The sequence below is a fragment of the Oncorhynchus keta genome, chromosome 35 (assembly GCF_023373465.1).
Source record: "Oncorhynchus keta strain PuntledgeMale-10-30-2019 chromosome 35, Oket_V2, whole genome shotgun sequence".
Classification (NCBI taxonomy): domain Eukaryota; kingdom Metazoa; phylum Chordata; class Actinopteri; order Salmoniformes; family Salmonidae; genus Oncorhynchus; species Oncorhynchus keta.
In genome coordinates, this window is record NC_068455.1 from 27,030,784 (window position 1) to 27,057,841 (window position 27,058).

A 27,058-nucleotide genomic window follows, 5' to 3' on the forward strand; every position below is an offset into this window, starting at 1 on the left:
CGTTGATACGTTTTGTAAATGTTTCTACTCCTAATTGCCGCTTTAATCTAAATATGATGACATCATGATCAAGGAAGGGAGCTGGGTGGCGAGGAAGGCAACGCCATTTTCGCACAGCGTTAGTCCTACTAAATTAGTCTCTAATGTTAGACCGAGTTGGGTAGTTAAATGAAATTAAAAGTAGCTCGTGTATTTAGCTAACTTGAAAGAGCATGTAACACAGGCGAATATATGTCCTTTTTGTTTCGCAATCTCTTGACTTACTTTGGTATGTAGTCACCGATCATGCAGCGATAAACAATCAAATTCGCGGCGTGACAGCTATGTTAAGGTTAGCTAGCTAAACTGCATTGGTTTAGGTGTCTCCGGCCAGTAAGGAAGACAAGGGCAAGATATTACATAGTTTGCTAGGTTAGCTGAGCTAAGTTTATAAACAGTTAATAATTTGGTCTTTTGAGGTATACAACATTTCAGTTTTGAATCAGATTGAAGTCGGACTAACACTTTACTTTGGGGCAACGGATGTTCAATAGAACGGTAAGATTGACTGGCTGGGATTGTCTGTCAGTGGCAGCTAATGTTGACAACCAGCTAACGTTAGCTAGTTAGATGCCGAACAGGCTGTTACCGATATCATTGCATCCAGTTAACGCAATCTTTCTTTCAATTCAACAGAAGTAAATTAATCTGAGAAATTATAACATGTTGCGTACAGCATGTGGCTAGCTAGCTACAGTACACTTGTTATTGATTTATCCTGAGATTAGGTTGTTAGGAGTATTCAGGAAGTTTATGCTAGCTAACTACAGTAATTTATCTGTTATAAACAGAAACCACGCACTAAAACTGCAGCTAGCTAGGTTTGAGCACACTTAACAGGTACTACCGATTACTCTATTTATAGAATACGAGTAGTTCATTAGATAACCGAGAAGGGGACCTTAATGAAAACAACAGTTCAGTTGGCCAATCTGTGTCTACAGTAGCTAGATATATGTTCTCCTCAACCTCTGAGCTACTGTTTTTTTCTGTGACTGCTTGCCAAGCGTTGATGGTTGTCATTGAAATTCAGGAGGGCTGTTCTGTAGGAGGACTCTTGTGTCCTCTGAAAGTGTGTCTGTGTTGGTCAGGAGTATGTAGACGCTGTGGTGACTAGGGATACTGAACCCAGTGTATTTGGGTTGGCAGCTGGGGTTTTGAAAGTCAGGTGGCTGTGAATGTGAATTCTACTAGGCTGCGTGGAACTGAGGAACTTGCCACTATCATGGAGTCTCAGAGCTGGCAGATGTTTTGTGTATTTTTTTTTCTCTTCATTTTTGGATGAATAGTACAGCTGAAGTAATACTATACACACACACACACACACACACACACACACACACACACACACACTGATTTATGTCCTGGCCTGAGTGTCAGTGTGAGGAGGACAGGACCAGTGCAGTCAAATGGCCTTGTTAGATTCTGTCCTCAGTGTGAAGATGCCCCAGGGCAAAGTAACCATGCAAATCCCTTAGACTGGAGCCCAAGGGAAGCTGCCATCTATAAATTGTGGATGCTGCATAGAACAATGACACACACACACACTGAAGGCCCTGCCTGTTGTTTTAGACACTGTTTTGGTCAGTGTGGGGTGGCTGGTTGGGTGGGAACGTTTCTCTCAGTATCCTTGCTCCCTATGAGTAGTCTTACATAGTCTCTTCATTTTAATGCAAGAATGTTCGCCAGTACAAGCACTGTGTATGTTCCTCTTTTTCACTGATTGGTTTTTGCTTTCTCTGCTATAGTGGAGGTGTTATAAAACCTAGCCGTCAAGCAGGGAAATGGTTCCAATTGTTTTTCCATCATTAATATTTCCCATAGTGGATTTTAGAAACACTTAAAATAAGGACTATTTTTCGTGTAGGCTTACCCTGGCGTGATGTTTTGATAACCATGTAAAACTCTCTTGGACAAGGGGACTTTTATCAATATATCCGGATCTATTTACTCTCAGATTTGAAAATATTAATTAGCATCAAAGTAGGTATGATGCAAAACTACAAGCTAATTAGCATTTATTTTTTGGGGTGTAAATACATGCAAATATATTGATAAATGTCACCGGCCCATCAACGCGGCTAATTGTAGTGAATTTTAGAGGCCCCCATCTTGGCGATATTGAGACATTTTTGCATTTTAAGCATATTTTCTGCCATTCTATACATTTTTCAATAGAGTAGATTTTTTTTGTTGCAGTTTTAAAGCTAATTTCCTGCAGTTCTATGCATTTTTTTTATGCCTCATACGGTGTTATTTTGCTTAAACATATACTGAGCCAATCAGATGTTTTATTATTAAGTTATTGACAGTTACAGTTGAAGTCGGAAGTTTACATACGTTGGAGTCATTAAAACTTGTTTTTCAACCACAACAAATTTCTTGTTGACAAACTACAGTTTGGCAAGTCGGTTAGGACATCTACTTTGTGCATGACACAAGTCATTTTTCCAACAATTGTTTACAGACAGATTATTTCACTTATAATTCACTGCATCACAATTCCAGTGGGTCAGAAGTTTACATACACTAAGTTGACTGTGCCTTTAAACAGCTTGGAAAATTCCAGAAAAATATGTCATGGCTTTAGAAGCTTCTGAGAGGCTAATTGACATAATTTGAGTCATTTGGAGGTGTACCTGTGGATGTATTTCAATGCCTACCTTCAAACTCTGCCTCTTTGCTTGACATCATGAGAAAATGTAAAGAAATCCGCCAAGACCTCAGAAAAAATTGTAGACCTCCACAAGTCTGGTTCATCCTTGGGAGCAATTCCCAAACGCCTGAAGGTACCACGTTCATCTGTACAAACAATAGTATGCAAGTATAAACACCATTGGACCATGCATCCGTCATACCGCTCAGGAAGGAGACTCGTTCTGTGTCCTAGAGATGAACGTACTTTGGTGCAAAAAGTGCAAATCAATCCCAGAACAACAGCAAAGGACCTTTTGAAGATGCTAGAATAAAACGGGTACAAAAGCATCTACAGTGGAGCAAAAAAGTATTTAGTCAGCCACCAATTGTGCAAGTTCTCCCACTTAAAAAGATGAGAGGCCTATAATTTTCATCATAGGTACACTTCAACTATGACAGACAAAATGGAGAATTTTCTCTCTCCAGAAAATCACATTGTAGGATTTTTAATGAATTTATTTGCAAATGATGGTGGAAAATAAGTATTTGGTCACCTACAAACAAGCAAGATTTCTGGCTCTCACAGACCTGTAACTTCTTTAAGAGGCTCCTCTGTCCTCCACTTGTTACCTGTATTAATGGCACCTGTTTGAACTTGTTATCAGTATAAAAGAAACCTGTCCACAACCTCAAACAGTCACACTCCAAACTCCACTATGGCCAAGACCAAAGAGCTGTCAAAGGACACCAGAAACAAAATTGTAGACCTGCACCAGGCTGGGAAGACTGAATCTGCAATAGGTAAGCAGCTTGGTTTGAAGAAATCAACTGTGGGAGCAATTATTAGGAAATGGAAGACATACAAGACCACTGATAATCTCCCTCGATCTGGGGCTCCACGCAAGATCTCACTCTGTGGGGTCAAAATGATCACAAGAACGGTGAGCAAAAATCCCAGAACCACACGGGGGGACCTAGTGAATGACCTGCAGAGAGCTGGGACCAAATTAACAAAGCCTACCATCAGCAAGGGCATTGAAGATGAAACGTGGCTGGGTCTTTCAGCATGACAATGATCCCAAACACACCGCCCGGGCAAACGAAGGAGTGGCTTCGTAAGAAGCATTTCAAGGTCCTGGAGTGGCCTAGCCAGTCTCCAGATCTCAACCCCATAGAAAATCTTTGGAGGGAGTTGAAAGTCCGTGTTGCCCAGCAACAGCCCTAAAACATCACTGCTCTAGAGGAGATCTGCATGAAGGAATGGGCCAAAATACCAGCAACAGTGTGTGAAAACCTTGTGAAGACTTACAGAAAACGTTTGACCTCTGTCATTGCCAACAAAGGGTATATAACAAAGTATTGAGATAAACTTTTGTTATTGACCAAATACTTACTTTCCGTTTTTTAGTGCCTGATCTGGGTAGCCGGAGAGTAGAGCATTGTAGTAGTCTAATTTAGAAGTGACAAAAGCATGGATTAGCTTTTCTGCATCATTTTTGGACAAAGTTAATTAGTTTTGCAATGTTACCAAGATGGAAAAGCTGTCCTTGAAATATCTTGATATGTTCGTCGAAAGAGAGATCAGGGTCCAGAATAACGCCTAGGTCCTTCAGTTTTATTTGAGATGACTGTACAACCATCACGATTAATTGTTAGATCCAACATCCGATCTCTTTGTTTCTTGGGACCTATAACTAGCATCCCTCATAGCAGTGAAAGTTGACATTGTGTTTCCAAATGACATCACCAAGAGGTTGAATATATTGTGAAAACAACAGTGGTCCTAAAACGGAACCTCGAGGAACACCGAAACGTACAACTTACAAACAAACCATCTACAGAGAGGGAGTCTGGAAGGGCATCTAGGAATCTTTGGGTTGTCAGAGAATTTAAAGGCCCATTTTTGATAATCCTTGATGGGGTTTAAGCTGTCATAAATCTTAGCAACACCTCTGCCTTTGCGGGATGCACAGGGCATATGGTTACTTGTGTAAACAGGAGGAGAGGCCTCATTTAACACAGTAAGTTCATCAGGCTTGAGCCATGTTTCAGTCAGGCCAATCACATCAATATTATGATTAGTTAATTGATTATGACTTCCTTGGAAGTGAGGAATCTAACATTAAGTAGCCCTATTTTGAGATGTGAGATTGCTAAGGCGAACACCGCCATGTTTAGGTTTGCTCAACCTAGATCGAGGCACAGACACAATGGTGATAGCTGTGGTGGTTTGATTAAATTAAATTGTCGCCAGCAGCACATTTAGTCACTAACGCGCTAGATAACATGTAAACAGCCTATCCAGCTATGCTGTCCCAGACAAGTTTTTGAAATCGGAGACCAAATCCCCATGTCGTTGACTACTTGTGAGGGGTGCGCTGCCATCACTGACACTTGTTTAATGTGAGCAGGTCAAAGACGCAATCTTAAGGGCTAGCGATCTCGTCTTTGAACAGTCCCAGACGTCCCAATATTTTCAAACATGTTTGATTTTATCTGCACAAAATATGCAATTCTCTTGTAATGTGAGATGTACAACAAGTTTTGAGAATGGTGATCAGCAATAGCAAAAGAGAGCTCGCCAGAGAAGAGGCCAGTGAGATGATGCCGTTGTTTCGCATCACAGTATGTGTAGACTCTCCAGCAGGAGCAATGACTACTACGAGTATGCATTTCTACTTGCCTTCAACCAAAGCCAGTGTCAAATTTTTACATCTCTGGAGTTCATAAACAACATTAAATGTAAAATGTTGGCTAGATATTTCAGCTCTGTATGGAAAGCGTGAATGTCTGAACGTTTGAGTCTGTTTTGAGCCACAGCTCATAGCTGCGTTAAATCAAATCACAATGTCTTCGAAACAGCATGGTATCGAGAATCTGAACTGAAGAATCTTGTAGTGTGTGACCACTGTCACATACGATGTGCCACATCGTTTAGTGTACGCACCACTACGTTGGCAACACACACTCAAAATCCTAACGTCGCTGAGTTTTGTCATGTGGTGTCCACCCAGCTTAAAAGGGTCAGAGTGAGGTGTTCTCTCATTTGTGTCTGAAAGTAGCTAGCAAGCTAGCCAACTTTAGCTAGTTAGCTTGGGTGCATGACTGCCATTGTAAGGAACGCTCGTATCAACCCTACCTCTCGTCGAGAGCATCCAGTGTCAATAGTGCAGTGTGCTCTGAACTCTCGGAATTTACGAACAGCGTACTCTGACACATTTGAGGCAATTTACGAACGCACCCTTAGTTGCCAATCAAATGTATTTGGTATTGATCAAATGGGCGTCCAGGCAGGAGAGTTCCCATTCAGTTGTGAAAATGTGGGTTGGGACAAGCATGCATTGGCAGGCAAGCAGCAGAAGGACAAGCAGGCTACTATTCCCCATCGTTAATCAGTGCAATTTTGACGACCAACTATCTGAAAATGTTTGAAAGGGTTTATCTAATTCCCTTGTTAGCTAATCTTGCTCTGGCTAGCATTTGTTGTTGATCTTGTTGTTGATGTGCGTAACTGAGGGGGGAGAGCCTACCTTTTTTCATGGTTTGATCCATAGGACTGTAAAGTTCCCAAATGTAAGAGGACTGTGGTATTTACACTACCGTTCAAAAGTTTGGGGTCACTTTGAAATGTCCTTGTTTTTGAAAGAAAAGCTTTTTGTCCATTTAAAATAACATAAAATTGAAATACAGTGTAGACATTGTTAATGTTGTAAATGACTACTGTAGTTAGAAACGGCTGATTTAAAAAAAAAAAATGGAATATCTACATAGGCGTACAGAGTAGAGGTCAACCGAGTTTGATTTTTGAACACAGATACCGATTTATTGGAGTACCAAAAAAAGCCGAATCCGATTAATCGGCTGATTATTTTTATTTCATTTTTTAAAATGTATTTGTAATAACAATTACAACAATACTGAATGAACCCTTTTATTTTAGCTTAATATAATACATAAATAAAATCAATTTAGTCTCAAATAAATAATGAAACATGTTCAATTTGGTTTAAATAATGCAAAAACACAGTGTTGGGGAAGTAAAAGTGCAATATGTGCCATGTAAAATAGCTAATGTTTAAGTTCCTTGCTCAGAACATGAGAACATATGAAAGCTGGTGGTTCAATATTCCAACTTCTTCAATATTCCCAGTTAAGAAGTTTTAGGTTGTAGTTATTATAGGAATTATGACGCGTCGCCTATTTCTCTACCATTTGTATTTCATATACCTTTGACTATTGCATGTTCTTATAGTCACTTTAGTATTTCCATCCTTATCTTGGGACTTGATAGGCTTGAAGTCATTAACAGCGCTGTGCTTCAAGCATTGCTAAGAGCTGCTTGCAAATGCAAATGCTGCCTACCACCGCTGTAAGATTGCTCTATCAAATATCAAACCATAGACTTAATTATAATAAACACACACATACGAGCCTTTGATAATTTAATATGGTTATATCTGGAAACTATCATTTCGAAAACAAAAAGTTTATTCTTTCAGTGAAATTCGGAACCATCCGTATTTTGTTGAATGGGTGGCAACCCTAAGTCTAAATATTGCTGTTACATTGCACAAACTTCAATGTTAAGTCATAATTATGTAAAATTCTGGCAAATTAATTACGGTCTTTGTTAGGAAGAAACACAGTACGCAATGAGCCAGGCGACCCAAACTGCTGCATATACCCTGACTTTGCTTGCACTGAGCACAAGAGAAGCGACACAATTTCCGTAGTTAATATTGCCTGCTAACATGCATTTATTTTAACTTAATATGCAGGTAAAAAAAATACTTATTTGTATTGATTTTAAGAAAGGCATTGATGTTTATGGTTAGGTACATTTGTGCTACAATTGTGTTTTTTTCGGGAATGCGCTTTTGTTAAGTCTTCACCAATTTGGCAAAGTTGAATTAGGCTGTGATTCGATGATAAATGAACAGGCACCGCATTGATTATATGCAATGCAGGACAAGCTAGTTAATCTAGTAACATCATCAACCATGTGTAGTTAACTAGTGATGATGTGAAGATTTTAAATTTTTTTACAAGATAAGTTTAATGCTAGCCAGCAACTTACCCTGGCTCATTTCAGCCACAAGGTCCTTTTGACGCTGCACTCGTGTAACAGGTAGTCAGCCTGCCACACAGTTTCTTCATGGATTGCTATGTAATCGGCATCCAAAAAGGCCGATTACCAATTGTTGTGAGAAAATTGAAATCGCCCCTAATTAATCGGCCATGCCGACTAGTACAGAGGCCCATTATCAGCAACCATCACTCCTGTGTTCCAATGGCAAGTTGTGTTAGCTAATCCAAGTTTATAATTTTATATGGCTAATTGATCGTGGGAAAACCCTTTTGCAATTATGTTAGGATAGCTGAAAACTGTTGTGCTTATTAAAGAAGCAATAAAACTGGCCTTATTTAGACTAGTTGTGTATCTGGAGCATCAGCATTTGTGGGTTCGATTAGAGGCGCAAAATGGCCAGAAACAAAGACCTTTCAACCTGAAACTCGTCAGTCTATTCTTGTTCTGAGAAATGAAGGCTATTCCATGCGAGAAATTGCCAAGAAACTGAAGATCTCGTACAATGCTGTGTACTACTCCCTTCACAGAACAGAGCAAACTGGCTCTATCCAGAATAGGAGTGCGAGGCCCCGGAGCACAACTGAGCAAGAGGACAAGTACATTAGAGTGTCTAGATTGAGAAACAGACGCCTCACAAGTCCTCAATTGGCAGCGTCATTAAATAGTACCTGCAGTACACCAGTCTCAACGTCAACAGTGAAAAGACCACTCCGGGATGCTGGCCTTCTAGGCAGAGTTCCTCTGTCCAGTGTCTATTCTTTTGCCCATCTTAATTTTTTATTTTTATTGGCCAGTCTGAGATATGGCTTTTTTTTGTTGCAACTCTGCCTAGAAGGCCAGTATCCCGGAGTCGTCTCTTCACTGTTGACGTACTATTATATGTTCCCAAAATTTAAACGATGATGGATCCTCCAATTCTGGTTTATCGATCCCACCACTAGCCATCTACATAGTTCCCGGCTGCGCCTCACAAAAGGATAGTTTGAATTCCGCCACTTAAGATTAGAATTTTGATGACAACATGCACATAGGCTGTAGTTGTTTTAATGGAAAAGCCTATGTTTTTTCAGCTCATATTTACGATGGAGTGGCATACAACGCAGCGTAGGCATAGCCTATAGGCCTAGTGTTTATATATTTTTTGATTTATTCATTCAGGTTCTGATGTGTGAATCAGGCTTAAGGTTGCTGGTTCCAATCCTAGCCGACTAGGTAAAAAAATCTGTCTATGCCCGTGAGCAAGGTACTTAACCCTAATTGCGTTTGACGCGTCTGCATAATGACTAGAATGCACAATGTAAATCAATGTATGTGGTGATAGTCTTTGAGTTGGACCTTTACGTCTATTTATTGAAATAAAAGTTTATTCGCCAGGTAGGAGAATGATTTGGGAGGGGCCTGGAATTGCCAGTTAAAGCGCATTTCTCAAACATTGTGGTACAGAATGCTCCACTGCTCCCTCTGTCCAAGGTTATTTACGTCATCAATACCTCAGCTTGGCTCTGTGTTTGAACAGGCAGAAGTCAGAGCAGAAGGTCTTCAAATACATTGCCCACACTCTTCTTTCTTTTTCGACTTACCGAACATCAAGGTCTGTCTTCAGCACAATATCCCTGCCTGTATGTGTGTCATTGGTTGATAAGCACGCTTTGTTCAACAAAACTAGTGATTTCCCCGATGCAGACACACGGAGGAGCATATTGATTGAGATGGGCTCGACGAAAGTGGATGTTGGAAAGGCTGTCTGATGATAAAATGTAATACCCCGCCCAGCCGTGAGGACAGAAGTTGTTTTTAAAATATTTATTTATGAAATTTACCTCTTTTTCTCCCCAATTTCGTGTTATCCAATTGTTTTTTATTAGCTACTATCTTGTCTCATTGCTACAACTCCCGTACGGGATCGGGAGAGATGAAGTTTGAAAGTCATGCGTCCTCCGATACACAACCCAACCAAGCCGCACTGCTTCTTAACACAGCGCCATCCAACCCGGAAGCCAGCCGCACCAATGTGTCGGAGGAAACACAGTGCACCTGGCAACCTTGGTTAGCGCGCACTGTGCCCGGCCCGCCACAGGAGTCGCTGGTGTGCGATGAGACAAGGATTTCCTTTCCGGCCAAACCCTCCCCAACCCAGACGACGCTAGGCCAATTGTGCGTCACCCCACGGACCTCCCGGTTACAACAGAGCCTGGAAGCGAACCCAGAGTCTGGTGGCACAACTAGCGTTGCAGTAAAGTGCCCTTAACCACTGCACCACCCGGGAGGCCCTGGACAGAATTTATTTTAAGCAAAAGTGTCTGAGTCTCTAACACAATGGATACAGTCAAATGTAAACAAATATAGTGTAGGGCTAATGAATTTAGCGACACTGAATTAAAGGGACAGCATATTTATAATGTACTTAGGCCAGGGTATCTGTACTTCTGACAACTAAATCCATTCCTCTTCTTTGTGTCTGGTACAGGATGCGTGAGAACATGTCCACCATGGTGTGTTTGAAGGAGGAGGAAGACCCTGGGGAGAAGCTGTCCCAGGATGAGATCATCTCCAGGACCAAGCAGGTGATCCAGGGCCTGGAGGCTCTGAAGCAGGAGCACAACTCTATCTTGGAGGGCTTGCTGGGCACGCTGCGCTGCCTGAAGCAGGAAAACCAGGGTGTCCTGGTGGAGGAGAAGTCTCTCATGATCCGCAAGTCCCTGGAGATGCTGGAGCTGGGCCTGAGTGAGGCACAGGTCAGTACACTGTTTGTCTGCTACACACCTCTGGACCTGGGGGAGCTGGAGATAGAGCCCTCTGGGATCTGATCGAATTAACCTGCAAATTAGACAGCTAGATGGAGAACCCACAGCCACCTACTACTTCAATGGTCTGAGTGTCAGTAAACTAGACTGAAACAGAGGATTATCCATTAATTTACCTCCAGTGTTCTCAGTGTTCTTCCTCGACCCCTTGCCTCACCACTACCCCTGTTCCCCTGCTGTGTTTGTCCCAGGTGATGATGGCGCTGTCGGGCCACCTGAGCTCTGTGGAGTCGGAGAAGCAGAAGCTGCGGGCACAGGTTCGTCGGCTGTGCCAGGAGAACCAGTGGCTGAGGGACGAACTGGCGGGCACCCAGCAGAAGCTGCAGAAGAGTGAGCAGAGCGTGGCTCAGCTGGAGGAGGAGAAGAAACACCTGGAGTTCATGAACCAGCTCAAGAAGTACGACGAGGATCTGTCGCCATCGGTGAGTTAACCCACACCATACACAACATGCCCACGCGCAAGCAGGCTGATGCAAACACACACACACCCCACTGCTTTTAATCTGTCTGTTTTACTCTAAATGACAATAACAATCATCTGCCCTCTCTGTTTTCCTCTGTTAGGAGGAGAAGGACTCTGACTCCAGTAAAGAGAATCTGGATGATCTGTTCCCAGACGACCAGGATGACCAACCTCCTGGCAGTGAGTGTCTTCTTCATATCCCCATGTCTCTCCGTTCCACCCCTCCCATTCTCTCTCCTCGTTCCCACTTTCCCTCCCCACTCCCTCAATACATTGACTGGTCCCTCTTTAACTACTTTCTCCTCCTGTTGGTCTGAAAGGCCTGATCACTTTGAGCTTTACAGTGCTATTAGACAGAGCTGGTTGAGTGTGGAAGCAGGCCAAATGGAAATGGACCCAGTTAGCCAGATCACACAGGCATCGGGTTGGGTTCACTCTAGCAACCAGCATTTATAGGAGAGGATCTGAGGCACAGAGACAGACAACCACTCCCCATTTAAGCAGATCATTATGGACAAAATTAAACAAAAGGGATCCTACGTACATTACCATATCGTATAATGATCCCACACAGAACCACATCCAACAAATGAAGTAAGACATATCAGTACATATCTACATTAGTGCACTTTAAATCTTTACAATTTGGTACATCTCCAGGAATTGCTCCACCGCATAGAGAGCTAATGAGATGCAGATAGGGCTGTGGAGGAGGGAGGGAGATGGGAGCAGGATCTCTAGTCCTTTGTTGTGTTTGTATTGGGGATATTATTACTTTATTTTAATCTGTGTTTCTGAGGGGGGGGAGAGAGGGAAAGAGAGGATCAAAGGGAAGAGTGGGTAGTGCCAGAAAGCTCTCCAGAGAGCGGGGGAGGAACACATCATCAAATGATCCTGAGTATGCTCACATTAATCCAGCTGCCGAATGAAGCAGAGCTGACTGAGATAGTCTTCTGTGTCTGTATGACATGGTCCTGGGCTGGTACTGTTATAGTGAAGTGGTTTAGACTCCTCTTCTATCCAGACTGCTACCTCCTTGATAGGCTCTTTGGTCCCTATCAGTGAGGTGCTGGAGTTGGTACAATGGGCCCTGGCTAAAGGTGGATTGTATGTTTTTACATAGTTGCTGTGTGTGCATTGCTTTTTCAAGTGGATATCTTTGGTTTGGCCATGCATGTCGTTAGGATTCGTCACTCTAGTGCGAGTCGAATGAACACCTGTGATCAGTTTTTTCCGGCAAGACATTTTTGATACTTCCTGTGTAGGGCCAGGATGATATCAGTATCTAAATATTTTTCCCGTGGCAAAATTGAAAACACAAAGCAGACCAAACTTTTTTGTCCTTTAAAAACCTGCTGTATGTAAAATATTGGGTTCTTTAGCTTGGAAAGTAAATGTGACTCTAGATGACAACATAATGTTTGTTTCCAACATCACGGCTGTTTTCCTAAAGAAGTGAAATCCACTGCGTTTTGTTTCCTTGTGGTGATTCTAACTAGTATCACCATACTGGTATCATACCGGCCCTTTTCCTGTGTGGTGGAGAGTGTTCTTACTGCAGAGGACAACTCCTTCTTCAGCCCACTGTCCCTCCTTGAGAGGTGATACAGAGCTGTGGGCGTCTAATGAGACACTTCCAGTTTGACTGAATAGTCCATGTGAGTAATTGATATGTTAACCCCTCGCCCCCCTGCTCTGTGTCTCCAGTCCAGCAGCCCCACGGTAGTGCAGCAGCAGCAGCAGCCCAGCAGGGAGGCTATGAGATCCCGGCCCGCCTCAGGACCCTTCACAACCTGGTGATCCAGTACGCCTCCCAGGGCCGCTACGAGGTGGCCGTGCCCCTCTGCAAACAGGCCCTGGAGGACCTAGAGAAGACCTCCGGACACAACCACCCGGACGTGGCCACCATGCTCAACATCCTGGCCCTGGTCTACAGGTCAGCTTGGAGGAGGGGCTCTGGGGTGGGGATGGTTGGTATTCGGTGTGAATCAATTGTAGTCATTATACTACACTGGTAATTGACCTCATTGTCAGAGAAACAACGTTAACATGCTCCATGGCTTCTCTCTCTCTTTCTCACTCTCCTCTTTCAGGGACCAGAATAAATACAAAGAGGCAGCCAACCTGCTGAACGACGCCCTGGCCATCAGGGAGAAGACTCTGGGCAGGGACCATCCAGCGGTGAGTGATGTTTCTCATCAATCTCTGTGTCTCAGCAGTATGTCTGTAACCAGCCAGGCAGGCAGGTCCACTAACTGTGTCGACCCCAACAGGCTTGTGTCTCTGACTCTCCCTGGACATCCAGTTCCCTCAGTGCAGACTCAGACCAGCAGAGGTTAGGCTCTCTATCCCCTTTCAGCCTCCATGTGGGCACCAGACCACTCCAGTTAAAGGTCACTGTGTGCCCCTCTGTGGTCTGGTGGGCTGAGTGATGTGCACGTTGTGGAGATTCATCCTGCTGATTTGGGATATAATTACAGAGCAGTAATCACTTCCTGTTTCCCCTGTTTGTCTTCCTCTCGTCGATCGGTCACACCTCTAATTCACCAAATCAATTGCACTCTGCTGCCATGGTTGAGTCTTGCAGTCACTCACTACTACACACGGGCACAGATGATTGAGGCTGTCTCAAGCATGATCTTTTTATATTACTGTGTGTGTGTGTCTGTCTCAGGTGGCTGCTACACTCAACAACCTGGCTGTGCTCTACGGGAAACGGGGGAAGTACAAAGAAGCGGAGCCCCTTTGCAAGCGGGCTCTGGAGATCCGGGAAAAGGTGGGTCAGAGGGCATATGTCACCACAAGGCATTGTGGGTATGGAGTGCTAATACTGCAGAATGATCTGGATTCCTGCTCCTCTCCAAGTAAATCATGCTCAAGTTTCATAGGACTTTTCAGTTCTTTGGAAAGTTTTCTTCTTTTTTTCAAACATTAAAAAAAATGTTTTACTTATCGTCTGTGTATGTTCCCGCCTGTAATCACCCCCTCCTCTCCCAAGCCTCCCTATAGTTTTTTGTTGTTCAGAGGAACTCTGACTTTGGAGAGAGTTGAGTCCTGGAAGGGGTTCATGATATTTGACTGTGCAGAATTGGATGTTTATAAAGGAGAAGCTCAGCAGTCCTAGAGATGCAAAGTGCTGTCTCTCTATTTATCCATCTCCCTTTCTGTTTCGCGTTCTCTCTCTTTCTCGCCCTGTGCCTTTTCCCCTCATGCTCCCTCTGTGCTAAGATTGACATGTCGACTCCTGTGCTGGAGAGCACAGAGCTTAAGGACAGCTGAGACATTTTATTTATATTATCCACTTCAACTCTGATAAAGCTCTCTCTCAAGGTTAGAGATTTGCCACCCAGCTTTCGCAACAGAGGAAGGAAGACAGTTGCTGATGCAGGAGGAATTTTCCTGGCAGTTCTTTCTTTTTATAGCTTTTGCTTTTCCCACTGTATGAGCTGCCTGAGTCCTTGGTTTATCCCTATGGGTGAAGACTAGAAGGAGGAGGCGGACGGAGGGTCTCTCTCTACAGAGTACCCCAGTAACAGGCACTAACCCTGGCTCGAATTCAAAGTCATCACTCTCCTCAATAAAACTCAATCAATATATCACCCAGACCTTGCTGTCTTGTATTGTATTGAAATCCTATACTTTTAATGATGTTTGCAGTACAACTCTTCAAATTTACCTAGAAACTTCACAGGAGAGATTAGGAGTGAGATTTGTACACATCCAGCAGCACAGGTTGCTTTGAAAACCTCTTACTATTGATCATTCAGACAAAAACCATCAATCAGAGAGACTCTAGTCTACCTCATCAGTAAGCCTCTGTCAGTCACTGCATAGAAGGGAGGGAAGGGTACTCTTTCCCTGCTAATGAGCAGTGTGTCTCACTCCTAACTCCCAGTCTCTCTCTGTGTCTCTCTGAGTCAGACAGAGACAGTGTTAGCCCTCTGCTCCATTCTCTGTCCTCACCCAACCCATTTGTGATGCCTCTCCTCCAGCTCTGCTCTGACTTCCCCCTCTTATTCTCTTATGATATTTAGCCTAGCCAGTAAACAAAGGACAGAAGTGAGATTGTTCTTCAATCCAAAGTAATGGGGATGGCGTCCAATGTTTTCCATAAGCACCGGCTAATCAGCCGGTTACAGACCCATTTTCAGCCAGCTACATTTTCCACTTCTTCATTTGTACTAGGCTACTTTTCATTTAAAAGTTTGAATTCGCTAGTCCGTCGAGCCCTCTCCCGCTAAAATGAACTATATGCATCTTCTAACGATCTATTGATGGGACAGGTGCCTGTCGTTCACAAAGCGAGCAATGACAGGGAAACGCAGCAGAGAGGAAGAGGCGAAGCGAGAGGTTTCAATCGCACCAAAATATATCCGGAATAAGCCCGGTACGTTTCTATGGGCTTATGGTGGACCTAAGCTTGTCGCCTGCCTTTCCGCCGTTGGGACAACGACTCCCATTGTTAGGGTGGAGACATGAGTATCTTGTCATTATATCCAGATCTCTGGTTGCAGTCAAATTCCTTTACATGGAGGAGGGAGAGGAAGCATGAAGCTCGTGAATATGCACGTCCCATGTAATGTACAGTGCGTTCGGAAAGTATTCAGACCCCTTGACATTTCACATTTTGTTACGTTAGCCTAAAATTGATTAAATATTGGATTAAATAGTCCTCCCCCCATCAATCTAAACACAATACACCATAATGACAAAGAAAAACAGGTTTTTAGAATAGTTTTTTACATTTGAAAACAATCACAGTTACATAAGTATTCAGACCCTTTATTCAGTACTTTGTTGAAGCACATTTGGCAGTTATTACAGCCTTGAATCTTCTTGGGTATGACGCTACAAGCTTGGCACACCTGTATTTGGGGAGTTTCTTCCATTCTTCTCTGCAGATCCTCAAGCTCTGTCAGGTTGAATGGGGAGCGTCGCTGCACAGCTATTTTCAGGTCTTTCCAGGGATGTTTAATCAGATTCAAGTCCGGGCTCTGGCTGGGCCACTCAGGGACATTCAGAGACTTGTCCCGAAGCCACCCCTTTGTTGTCTCGGCTGTGTGCTTAGGGTTGTTGTCCTGTTGGAAGGTGAACCTTCGTTCCAGTCTGAGGTACTGAGCGCTCTGGAGCAGGTTTTCATCAAGGAGCTCTGTACTTTGAGCCTTTCCTATTTTTCTTCGATCCTGACCAGAGTCCTAGTCCCTGCCGCTGAAAAACATCCCCACAGCATGATCTTGCCACCACCATGCTTCACCGAAGGGAGGGTGCCAGGTTTATGCCAGATGTGACTCTTGGCATTCAGGCCAAATAGTTCAATCTTGGTTTCATCAGACCAGGGCATCTTGTTTCTCATGGTCAGAGTCCTTTAGGTTCCTTTTGGCAAACTCCAAGTGGGCTGACATTTGCCTTTTACTGAAGAGTGGCCTCTGTCTGGCCAATAGCGTAAAGGCCTGATTGGTAGAGTGCTGCAGAGATGGTTGTCCATTTCTTAGAGGAACCCTGGCGCTCTAGGAAGAGTCTTGGTGGTTCCAAACTTCTTCCATTTAAGAATGATGGAGGCCACTGTGTTCTTGGGGACCTTCAATGCTGCCAAAATATTTTGGTATCCTTCCCCATATCTGTGCCTCGACACATTCCTGTCTCGAAGCTCTAAGGACAATTCTTCTACCTCATGGCTTGGTTTTTGCTCTGATATGCACTGTCAACTGTGGGACCTTATATAGATAGGTGTGTGTGCTTTTCCAAATCATGTCCAATCAATTGAATTTACAACAGATGGACTCCAATCAAGTTGTAGAAACATCTCAAGGATGATCAATGGAAACAGGATGTACCTGAGCTTAATTTCAAGTTTCATAGCAAGGTTTTGAATACTTATGTAAATGAGGCATTTCTGTTTTTTTATTTTTAATACATTTGCAAAAATGTCGAAACCTGTTTTTGCATTGTGTGTGTGTGTGTGTGTGTGTGTGTGTGTGTGTGTGTGTGTGTGTGTGTGTGTGTGTAGGTTGAGCTTTTTTAAATTAAAACAAAAAAAATCAATGTTAGAATAAGGCTGTAACGTAATAAAATGTGGAAAAACGGAAATCTGGAAAACTAGAGTTGAATTTGTTTTCAAAATATTGTGGGCTGTTTACTTCATTTTTTGTTTTAATAAAATACAGTAGCAGTCAATCGTTTGGGCTTCTACTCATTCAATCATGTTTTATTTTTTACTATTGTCTACATTGAAGAATCATAGTGAAGACATCAAACTATGAAATATTGAATCATGTAGTAACCAAAGAAGTGTTAAACAAATCAAAATACATTTTAGATTTTAGATTCTTCAAAGTAGCTTTGCACACTCTTGGCCCTCTCTCAACCAGGTTCATGAGCAATGCTTTTCCAACAGTCTTGATGGAGTTGCACATATGCTGAGCACTTGTTCGCTGCTTTGCCTTCACTCTGCGGTCCAACTCATCCCAAACCATCTCAATTGGATTGAGGTCGGGTGATTGTGGAGGCCAGGTCATCTGATGCAGCACTCCATCACTCTCTTCCTTGGTCAAATAGCCCTTGTACAGCCTGGAGGTGTGTTTTGGGTCATTTGTCATGTTGAAAAACAAATTAATGTCCCACTAAGCGCAAACCAGATGGGATGGCGTATCACTGCAGAATGCTGTGTTAGCCATGATGGTTAAGTGTTTCTTGAATTTTAAATAAATCACTGATAGTGTCACCAGCAGAGCACCATCACACCACCACCTCCATGCTTCACTGTGGGAACCATGCATGCGGAGATCATATGTTCACCTACTCTGCGTCTCACAAAGACACAAAGATCTCATTTGGACTCATCAGACCAAAGGACAGATTTCTAATGTCCATTGCTCGTGTTTCTTGGCCCAAGAAGGTCTCTTCTTATTGGTGTCCTTTAGCAGTGGTTTCTTTGTAGCATCTCGACCATGAAGGCCTGATTTCACACAGTCTCCTCTGAACAGTTGATGTCATCTGAACATTTATTTTGGCTGCATTCTGAGGCTGGTAACTAATGAACGTATCCTCTGCAGCAAGAGGTAATTCTGGGTCTTCCTTTCCTGTGGCGGTCTTCCTAAGAGCCAGTTTCATCATAGCGCCTGATTTGTTTGAAGTTCTTGAAATTTTCCAGATTGACTGACCTTCATGTCTTAAAATAATGGACTGTTTCTCTTTCCTTATTTGAGCTGTTCTTGCCATAATATGGATTTAGCCCTATTTGGTAAAATACCATCTTCTGTATAACACCCCTACTTTGTCACAACACAAGAAAAAAAATTCACAAATTAACTTAACATTTTTTTGTTCATTTAATCTTCAACTAGGCAAGTCAGTTAAGAACAAATTCTTAATTACAATGACGGCCTACCGGGGAGAGGCAGAACAACAGATTTTTACCTTGTCAGCTCGGTGATTCGATCCAGAAACCTTTCGGTTACTGGCCCAAAGCTTTAACCACTAAGCTACCTGCCACCCCAAAGGTACACCTGTTAATTGAAATGCATTCCAGGTGACTACCTCATGAGGCTGGTTGAGAGAATTCTAAGAGTGCTGTCATCAATGCAAAGGGTGACTATTTTTATTTGTTTAACATTTTTTTGGTTACTACATAATTCCATATGTGTTATTTCATAGTTTTTATGTCTTCACTATTATTCTACAATGTAGAAAATTATTTTAAAAAATAAAGAAAAACCCTTGAATGAGTAGGTGTGTCCAAACCTGGTACTGTACATAATATGAAGAACAAACATTGTGGCAATTCATATCTTGCATTAAAACTGTAAATAAGCCTTTAATCTCAAGAGAAGACTGTTAAAGGTTTAATGTTGTCTTACTTAAAAATAGTCCTGGTCATATAGACTTAGATAATATAATATTCCAGTAGTTAAAATGTTAAAGTCATGTATTTCTACACAATGCCACAACACATTTTACCGATATGAGAGGTAAACAATTTTGCTTTGTATTTCAGATGGAAAATTGAATCTGAAATACACTATCCCTTTCTTTCCAAAACACTTGAGCGTTCCGTCTCTGATCAACTTTCTCCTTATCTCTCCTTATCTCTCTCTGAACTATCTTTTTGACCATAACCGGTCAGGTTTCAAGACGGGTCAATCAACCAAGGCTGCTCTCTTCTGTGTCACGGAGACTCTCCTCACTGCCAAAGTTGACACACTCTCCTCTGTTCTCATCCTCCTAAATCTATCCGCCGTCTTCGACACTGAACCATTAGATCCTCCACTCAACCCTCTCAGGGCTGGACGTCTCAGGCTCTCCATACTGCCAAATCTGACTCTCTCTGTTCTCATCCTCCTAGATCTATCCGCTGTCTTCGACACTGAACCATTAGATCCTCCACTCAACCCTCTCAGGGCTGGGCGTCTCAGGCTCTCCATACTGCCAAATCTGACTCTCTCTGTTCTCATCCTCCTAGATCTATCCGCTGTCTTCGACACTGAACCATTAGATCCTCCACTCAACCCTCTCAGGGCTGGGCGTCTCAGGCTCTCCATACTGCCAAATCTGACTCTCTCTGTTCTCATCCTCCTAGATCTATCCGCCGTCTTCGACACTGAACCATTAGATCCTCCTCTCCACCCTCTCAGGGCTGGGCGTCTCAGGCTCTCCATACTGCCAAATCTGACTCTCTCTGTTCTCATCCTCCTAGATCTATCCGCCGTCTTCGACACTGAACCATTAGATCCTCCTCTCCACCCTCTCAGGGCTGGGCGTCTCAGGCTCTCCATACTGCCAAATCTGACTCTCTCTGTTCTCATCCTCCTAGATCTATCCGCTGTCTTCGACACTGAACCATTAGATCCTCCTCTCCACCCTCTCAGGGCTGGGCGTCTCAGGCACTGCACACTCTTGGATTGCATCCTACCTGGCCCTCCTACAAGGGGATGTGGATCTGTGTCTGCGCCACATACTCTCACTACTGGCGTCCCACAGGGCTCAGTTCTAGCAGTGACTCGCTCCTGCAGGTTCATGCTCTACAACATCCGCAGAGTACAACCCTACCTCACACAGGAAGTGGCGCAGGTCCTACTCCAGGCAATTGTCCTCTCCCGTCTGGACTACTGCAACTCGCTGTTGGCTGGGCTCCCCGCTTGTGCCATCAAACCCCTGCAACTTATCCAGAATGCTGCAGCCGGCCTGGTTTTCAAACTTTCCAAGTTCTGTCACCCCGCTCCTCCGCACACGCCACTGTCTTCCAGTTGAAGCTCACATCCACAACAAGACCATGGTGCTTACCTATGGAACACAAGAGGAACTGCCCCTCCCTACCTTCCTACACCCCAATGCGAGCACTTCGTTCTGCCACCTCAAATTTTTTTTTTTTATAATAATTTCTATGTCTGTGATATGTGGTTGTCCCCTATCTAGTTATCTTAACATAAATGCACTAACTTTAAAACGCTCTGGATAAGAGCGTCTGCTAAACGACTAAAATGGGGCGGCAGGGTAGCCTAGTGGTTAGTGTTGGACTAGTAACTTAAAGGTTGCAAGTTCAAATCCCCGAGCTGACAAGGTACAAATCTGTCGTTCTGCCCACTGTTCATTGAAAATAAGAATTTGTTCTTAAACTGACTTGCCTAGTTAAATAAATGTAAAAAAAAAAAAAAAAATGGAAGGAAGGAAGGAAAAAAATGGAATCAAGGCATTAGAATGTTTTGATGGAATTAAAGCATTTGAATGTACCAGAGGCCACCAAAATAGAGCTCCTTCTGCAAAAAAAGGAATTTACCCAGTGGGGAAAGAAAAAAAACGTCCCAGGGATGCCTGGCTGGCTACTTTTTCTATTTGGCTACTCTATGTACTTGTGGAAAACACCGGCCGTCTCTTTTTGTTGTGATAAACTCCTTTCTTGCCCCCTTACTTTGAGAAGCTGACCCATTATTGCTTTATTGCCCACTGTTTTGTCATATTTACATGGCCTCCCCATCTCACCTCATGTCCAGGTTCTGGGTAAGGACCACCCAGACGTTGCCAAGCAGCTGAACAACCTTGCCCTGCTGTGTCAGAATCAGGGCAAGTATGAGGAGGTGGAGTACTACTACCAGCGGGCCCTGGAGATCTACCAGACCAAACTGGGCCCTGACGACCCCAATGTGGCCAAGACCAAAAACAATCTGGTAAGAGGGTCACATAGGGGTTAAGAGATGAAATGACTGCACATTTTCTAATGAGTTATGAGAAGATTTTCTTACTTTTTGAAGATCATATTCTTACATTCTCTCTCTTCCTCTCCAAGGCGTCCTGTTACCTGAAGCAGGGGAAGTTCAAGCAGGCTGAAACTCTGTACAAAGAGATCCTTACCCGCGCACATGAGAGGGAGTTTGGCTCTGTAGACGGTAAGACACTCTCTCACAAAGCATATGTTTTGCTATCTTTGTGGGGCCATTAAATTGATTTCCATTCAACATAATATTTCTCTAAAACCTAACTTCTAAACCTAACCCCCAAACCTAAAATAGCCTTTGTCCTTGTGGGGACCTGGGAAATGTCCCCACGAGTGAGAATTTTCCTTGTTTTACTATATTTGTGGTGATTTCTGGTATGGACACACACACACACACACACACACACACACACACACACACACACACACACACACACAATCTACTGTTTGATGGGCGCCCGAGTGGTTCAGTGGTCTAAGGCACTGCATCTCAGTGCAAGAGGCAACACGAATCCAGGCTGCATCACTTCCGGCCGTGATTGGGAGTCCCGTAGGGCGGTCAGCAACTAGTCACAGAAAGCAACCAAAGAGAGGTGTCACAAAAAGCAGAAATATAGATCAAATTAATCACTAACCTTTGACGATCTTCATCAGATGACACTCCCAGGAATCAATGTTACACAATACATGTATGTTTTGTGCGATCAAGTTCATATTTATATCCAAAAACCTCAGTTTACATTGGCGCCATGTTCAGAAATGCCTCAAACATCCAGAGAAATTGCAGAGCCACATCAAACAGAAATACTCATAAACTATGATGAAAGATACATGTTTTACATAGAATTAAAGATAAACTTGTTCTTAATGCAATCGCTGTGTTAGATTTCAAAAAAGCTTTATGCCAAAAGCACAATATTCAATAATCTGAGAACAGGTTCAGCCACAAAAGCAAGCCATACAGTTACCCGCCAAATTGTGGAGTCAACAAAAGTCATAAATGGCATTATAAATCTTCACTTACCTTTGCTGATCTTCGTCGGAATGCACTCCCAGGATTCCCACTTCCACAAATGTTTGTTTTGTTCGATTACGTCCATATTTATGTCCAAATACCTCAGTTTTGTTTGCGCGTTTAGTTCACTATTCCAAAGGCACAATGCGCGAGTGCAAAATCCACATGAAAAGTCAAAAGAGTTCCATTACAGTTTGTAGAAACATGTCAAACGATGTTTACAATCAATCGTTAGGTTCTTTTTATAATAAATCTTCAATAATATTCCAACCGGACAATAGCGTATTCATTACAGAGGAAAAAGAAGGAACGGTGCGCCCTCGTGACCGCGCAGTAATCAACCTATTGGCCTCGGCCTAATTCACTTGTTGAAACAGCTCCTATTCGACACCCTTCCACAATAGAAGCCTCAAACAACTTTCTAAAGACTGTTGACATCTGCTGGAAGCCTTGGGAAGTGCAATCTGACCCCATAGACACAGCATATTGGATAGGCAATCACTTAAATGAAACTACAAACCTCAGATTTCCCACTTCCTGGATTTGTCTCAGGTTTTTGCCTGCCATATGAGTTCTGTTATACTCACAGACATCATTCAAACAGTTTTAGAAACTTCAGTGTTTTCTATCCAATACTACTAATAATATGCATATATTAGCGTCTGGGACAGAGTAGCAGGCAGTTTACTCTGGCCACCTTATTCATCCAAGCTTCTCAATACTGCCCCCCTGTCACCAAGAAGTTAAATAATAAATACATGTAAAAGTTCATGCTTTCAGGCTGCTGTCATCATTTTAGTGGAAATGAGCTTCTGAAAACAACAGTGACCTTTCAGTTGAATGTTCTAATACTTTGTGCCAGACCAGGTGGAGCACCCTGCTGCCTGGGTGACTGCCTGAATGTCTGTCAATATATTTTTGGACCTGCATGTGTCTGATTGTTGTTTTTGGTCTCTGGCTCTGCAGATGAGAACAAACCCATTTGGATGCATGCTGAGGAGAGAGAGGAACAGAGCAAGGTGAGAGTGTGTGTTTGTGAGGGGGATGATAGAGGGTCCACTTTCACTAATGGCCATGGCATGGCATGTGTCACTACTGACTTGTGGCGGAACTTTCACAACAGACAGGGAAAAGTGTTTCAGTCACGGTATGAAAGGGTCATCAATTTAGACTGCTGAAGAAATTGTGATGAACTGTAATCTCTCAATTTCCCACCTCTCTCTTTAAGCACTTATGTATATTAGGTGACGTTAACATGTCTCAGATCGGTTCATTTACTCTAGATCTCATTTTACGGTTCCGTATAATTTGGTCAGAATTAGCTGGAATATTTTGCCAATTTCTTTGTGACCAACAGTTTTGCTATTAATGTGTTGCAGCTCGGTCGCGTCATTGCCATTGTTATCAATGTTATACAGATGCTGCAGCCATATTGATGCTCAAAAGTAGAAAGAGGGCTAATGAATTTGAACCGGGGCGAATGACTGTCGTCTAAATTACACTCTGGGGACTTGGGAATACGATGGCATTGATAAAGTAGGCACATATTTAGTAGGAAACAACTTTATCATTATGTTGGCAAATGTACATTTAGACAGATGCCAATGTTGTCATGAGCTAGCAAAGTTTGTCAGAAAATAGCTAGCAATGCTAACGTTAGAGGAGACCTCCAGATTTGTGTTACCTATCTTAGCTAACTAACGTAAACTCACTCACTTTTGTACATTGCCTTGGTCCGTACAATTGCCCTTAATTTAGCGCCTCAAAAACGTAATACTTCCAGATCAACTGTAATGTCAATACCATTGTAAAGCACAATTTCTCCCCTTTCCAACAGAATAAATAACATGACCTAAACGCTGCCCGTTTCTGCATTTTATTTTACTTTTATTTAACTAGGCAAGTCAGTTAGGAACAAATTCTTATTTTCAATGACGGCCTAGGAACAGTGGATTAACTGCCTGTTCAGGGGCAGAACGACAGATTTGAACTTGCTACCTTCCGGTTACTAGTCCAACGCTCTAACCACTAGGCTACCCTGCCGCCCCAATTGAAGACGGCAATGAGCCCCGTTGGGTCGTTTTAAAAATGGCGGGTGGGGAAGCTAAACTAATGCGTGTTAGTGGGAAGGAGAGCTGTTGTGTGGGAAAATGGCTTTTTTTCAATCTGTCCAATTTATCACCTTATCGCCTCTAAAATGTAAATAAAACACTATGAAGAGTTTATATAATGTGTCATTAAACACCTATGTGAAGGTTTGTGTCTAATTTGAATCGGGTTGTTAGGTCGGTGCTAAAGTGATCTTAGAAGTAAACAGTGGCTTTGAGAATGATGATCGCATGCAGTGATGACGCAACAAATGACTAGGTATCCCCCCCTTACCCTCGTCACTGTCCATTTTTAGTTTTTAAATTATGAGAGAAGTGCTACACCTAGTGGAGAGATTGTAAGACAGAAATAGTTGTTTTATGCGTGCTGTACGTTACATTACATTTACATTTAAGTCATTTAGCAGTTACGACATGACACGTCACGATGTAACGGAGGGTCCATTTTTTTTCCAACTTTTCTCCAGTAGTATAGAGCCATTACCATGTCGATCAACGCTTGAATAGAAACCTAGTTCACACCCCCGATTTTGAAGTCAACACAGTCGTTAGTCACATTCGTTTTCTTTTGTAACCTCGTTTGAATGTTGCGGTTGCGCACATTTGTATGGAATGGGGAGTTTACGTTAGCTAATGTTATACTGCATCTAAAGTCAATCTGGCGACATCAAAATGATGACAGGGTTTTCCTACTAATTATTTATCTTCTTTAGAAGTGTCATTGTGTTTTCAAGCCACAGCAATGCACTTTAGACCAAATAATTATCGCCCAATGAGGATGCATTGAGTAGAATGCTCACAAACGTGCAACCCATGAATAGGGGTGGGTGTTTGTCATTAGCGTTTGAATTCCTTAAATCCTGACAACTGATGGATGTGGTGGTTCTTCTCTTCTCTAGGGAAAGCAGCAGGACGGCTCCCTGTTCGGAGAGTATGGGGGCTGGTACAAGGCCTGTAAAGTAGACAGGTCTGTGTTGAGTCTGGAAACTCATGGACTGTTCTGTATGTGATTACATCATTAGTTCATGATGTGTTTATAATGTCTGCCCCCAGCCCCACAGTAACCACCACCCTGAAGAATCTGGGCGCCCTCTACAGGCGGCAGGGTAAATTTGAGGCGGCAGAGACACTGGAGGAGGCAGCCAAGCGCTCCAGAAAACAGGTGTGACCACTGTCCTCTTCTGACACTCACATGCTTGAATAAGATTTGCCAGGCCAGGGTCATATGAAACTCAAGGTGAACGCACTGTTGGAGTATCATTGGTCCAGCAGCTTAACTGAAATTAGCAGGTCCTGCCTTTCAACTATTGTAAACAAATCCATAACAAAATCCAACACATGATGTTGATCACTGTAGATGGCTCATGAAAATGCTCCAGATTTTTTTTATTTTTTTTTATTTAGATGTCTTTATCATCTTTGTACGTGTTTATTTGGTTCATAATGTGTCTATGTGTTTGTTAATGTGTGTGTCTCCTGTCAATGTGGCCAGGGTCTGGACACAGTGCACAAGCAGCGTGTGGCGGATGTTCTGAGCGAGCCGGAGGAGCAGGAGAAGCAGCGGAGCCGTGAGAGTCTGACCTCCGACACCACGGTCAAGTACGAGAGCGGCCCGGACGGGGGCGAGGAAGTGAGTATGAGCGTGGAGTGGAACGGGGTAAGTACAGTACACAGCCCAGGCCACACACGGTGTAGGGAGGGGGTACAGACACACCCCTTAGAGAAAAAGTTATTTCTTACCTTCTTAAAGTGCATATCCTCCTCAATTTGTAAATTATTTGATAAGGGCTGAGTTTACAGTGGTATCATTGATGGGAACTCTCCTAGATTCTCTATGACTCCCTATTGTTGGTGTGAAAGCTAGTTATAAGTTGTAATGCTGATTGAATGTGATAATAATCACCTCAGCTCTACATTAATGCTTCTAGTCTACACCGATGCTTATAGTCCTCAACTAACGGAGTGAACACTCCAGCTGCTTACGGAAAACGTATTTCTTCCCAGACCTCTGTGCCAGCAATATGTTTTTTTTATGCTTCTTTTATGCTTGCAGCAGCAGTATTTTGCTCACAACTAACACATCCTCTCCATGCAGTAGCTATTCCCTCTGTCTTTATCTGATTACTGCAGTAAAGTCCACTTGGTCACAGTGTATGTTTGCGAACTACACAACATTCACTGCTGTAGTCTGCTATTCAGAACTTTCCTGCTCCCGTAGTAACAGTAACCGTAGTGTTCAAGATAACCAATCAGCATCTCCTCCTGGGAGTCCCTTGCCTGCCTGGTCTGCACCTCAAGGCTCCGGGGTGACTGGGCTCAGACACATTCTTTAACTGTGTTCTCTACTGTACACCTATTGGACTGGGTCTGTCAGACACTCACACTATCCAGTTAGTATGTTAACCTGTGTGTTAAACCACACCGCTAATGTTGCCATGGTGACTTATTCATGTTCTCATCACTACTGATGCATGTGGGCTCTGTACTGTACATCTGACACTCCCTCTGACACTTTCATCATGTGTGTGTGTGTGTGTGTGTGTGTGTGTGTGTGTGTGTGTGTGTGTGCTCAAGCACCTAGAGTATGTGTTTGTGACCTGTACAGCTGTATCCTCTGTCAGAGGCTTAATACATACTGGATGGACAGACTTATACATGCATGTTGATTGTGATACAGTTCTCCTGCTGTCTTTTCC

The 27,058-nt window shown here is 43.1% G+C and overlaps 1 protein-coding gene across 13 annotated transcripts in view; it reads left to right on the forward strand.

Annotated features, from left to right (window-relative positions):
- LOC118368217 (kinesin light chain 1) overlaps positions 1–27,058 on the forward strand; it is a 36,468-nt gene continuing 9,410 nt past the window's right edge. For 5 of the 13 annotated variants that reach the window (XM_035752112.2, XM_035752115.2, XM_035752116.2 and 2 more), the window contains exons 1-13: positions 72–537; positions 10,233–10,500; positions 10,761–10,991; positions 11,134–11,212; positions 12,740–12,968; positions 13,126–13,213; positions 13,707–13,808; positions 21,019–21,192; positions 21,312–21,411; positions 23,221–23,273; positions 25,262–25,329; positions 25,416–25,524; positions 25,855–26,019. In XM_035752112.2, coding sequence (XP_035608005.1) covers positions 10,234–10,500; positions 10,761–10,991; positions 11,134–11,212; positions 12,740–12,968; positions 13,126–13,213; positions 13,707–13,808; positions 21,019–21,192; positions 21,312–21,411; positions 23,221–23,273; positions 25,262–25,329; positions 25,416–25,524; positions 25,855–26,019 — 1,665 coding nt within the window. In that variant the 5' untranslated portion in view covers positions 72–537; position 10,233. Of the gene's footprint in view, positions 538–10,232; positions 10,501–10,760; positions 10,992–11,133; positions 11,213–12,739; positions 12,969–13,125; positions 13,214–13,305; positions 13,368–13,706; positions 13,809–14,362; positions 14,639–21,018; positions 21,193–21,311; positions 21,412–23,220; positions 23,274–25,261; positions 25,330–25,415; positions 25,525–25,854; positions 26,020–27,058 lie in introns of those variants that run through there. The other 8 variants (XM_035752114.2, XM_035752118.2, XM_052496790.1 and 5 more) reach the window with 6 other exon arrangements.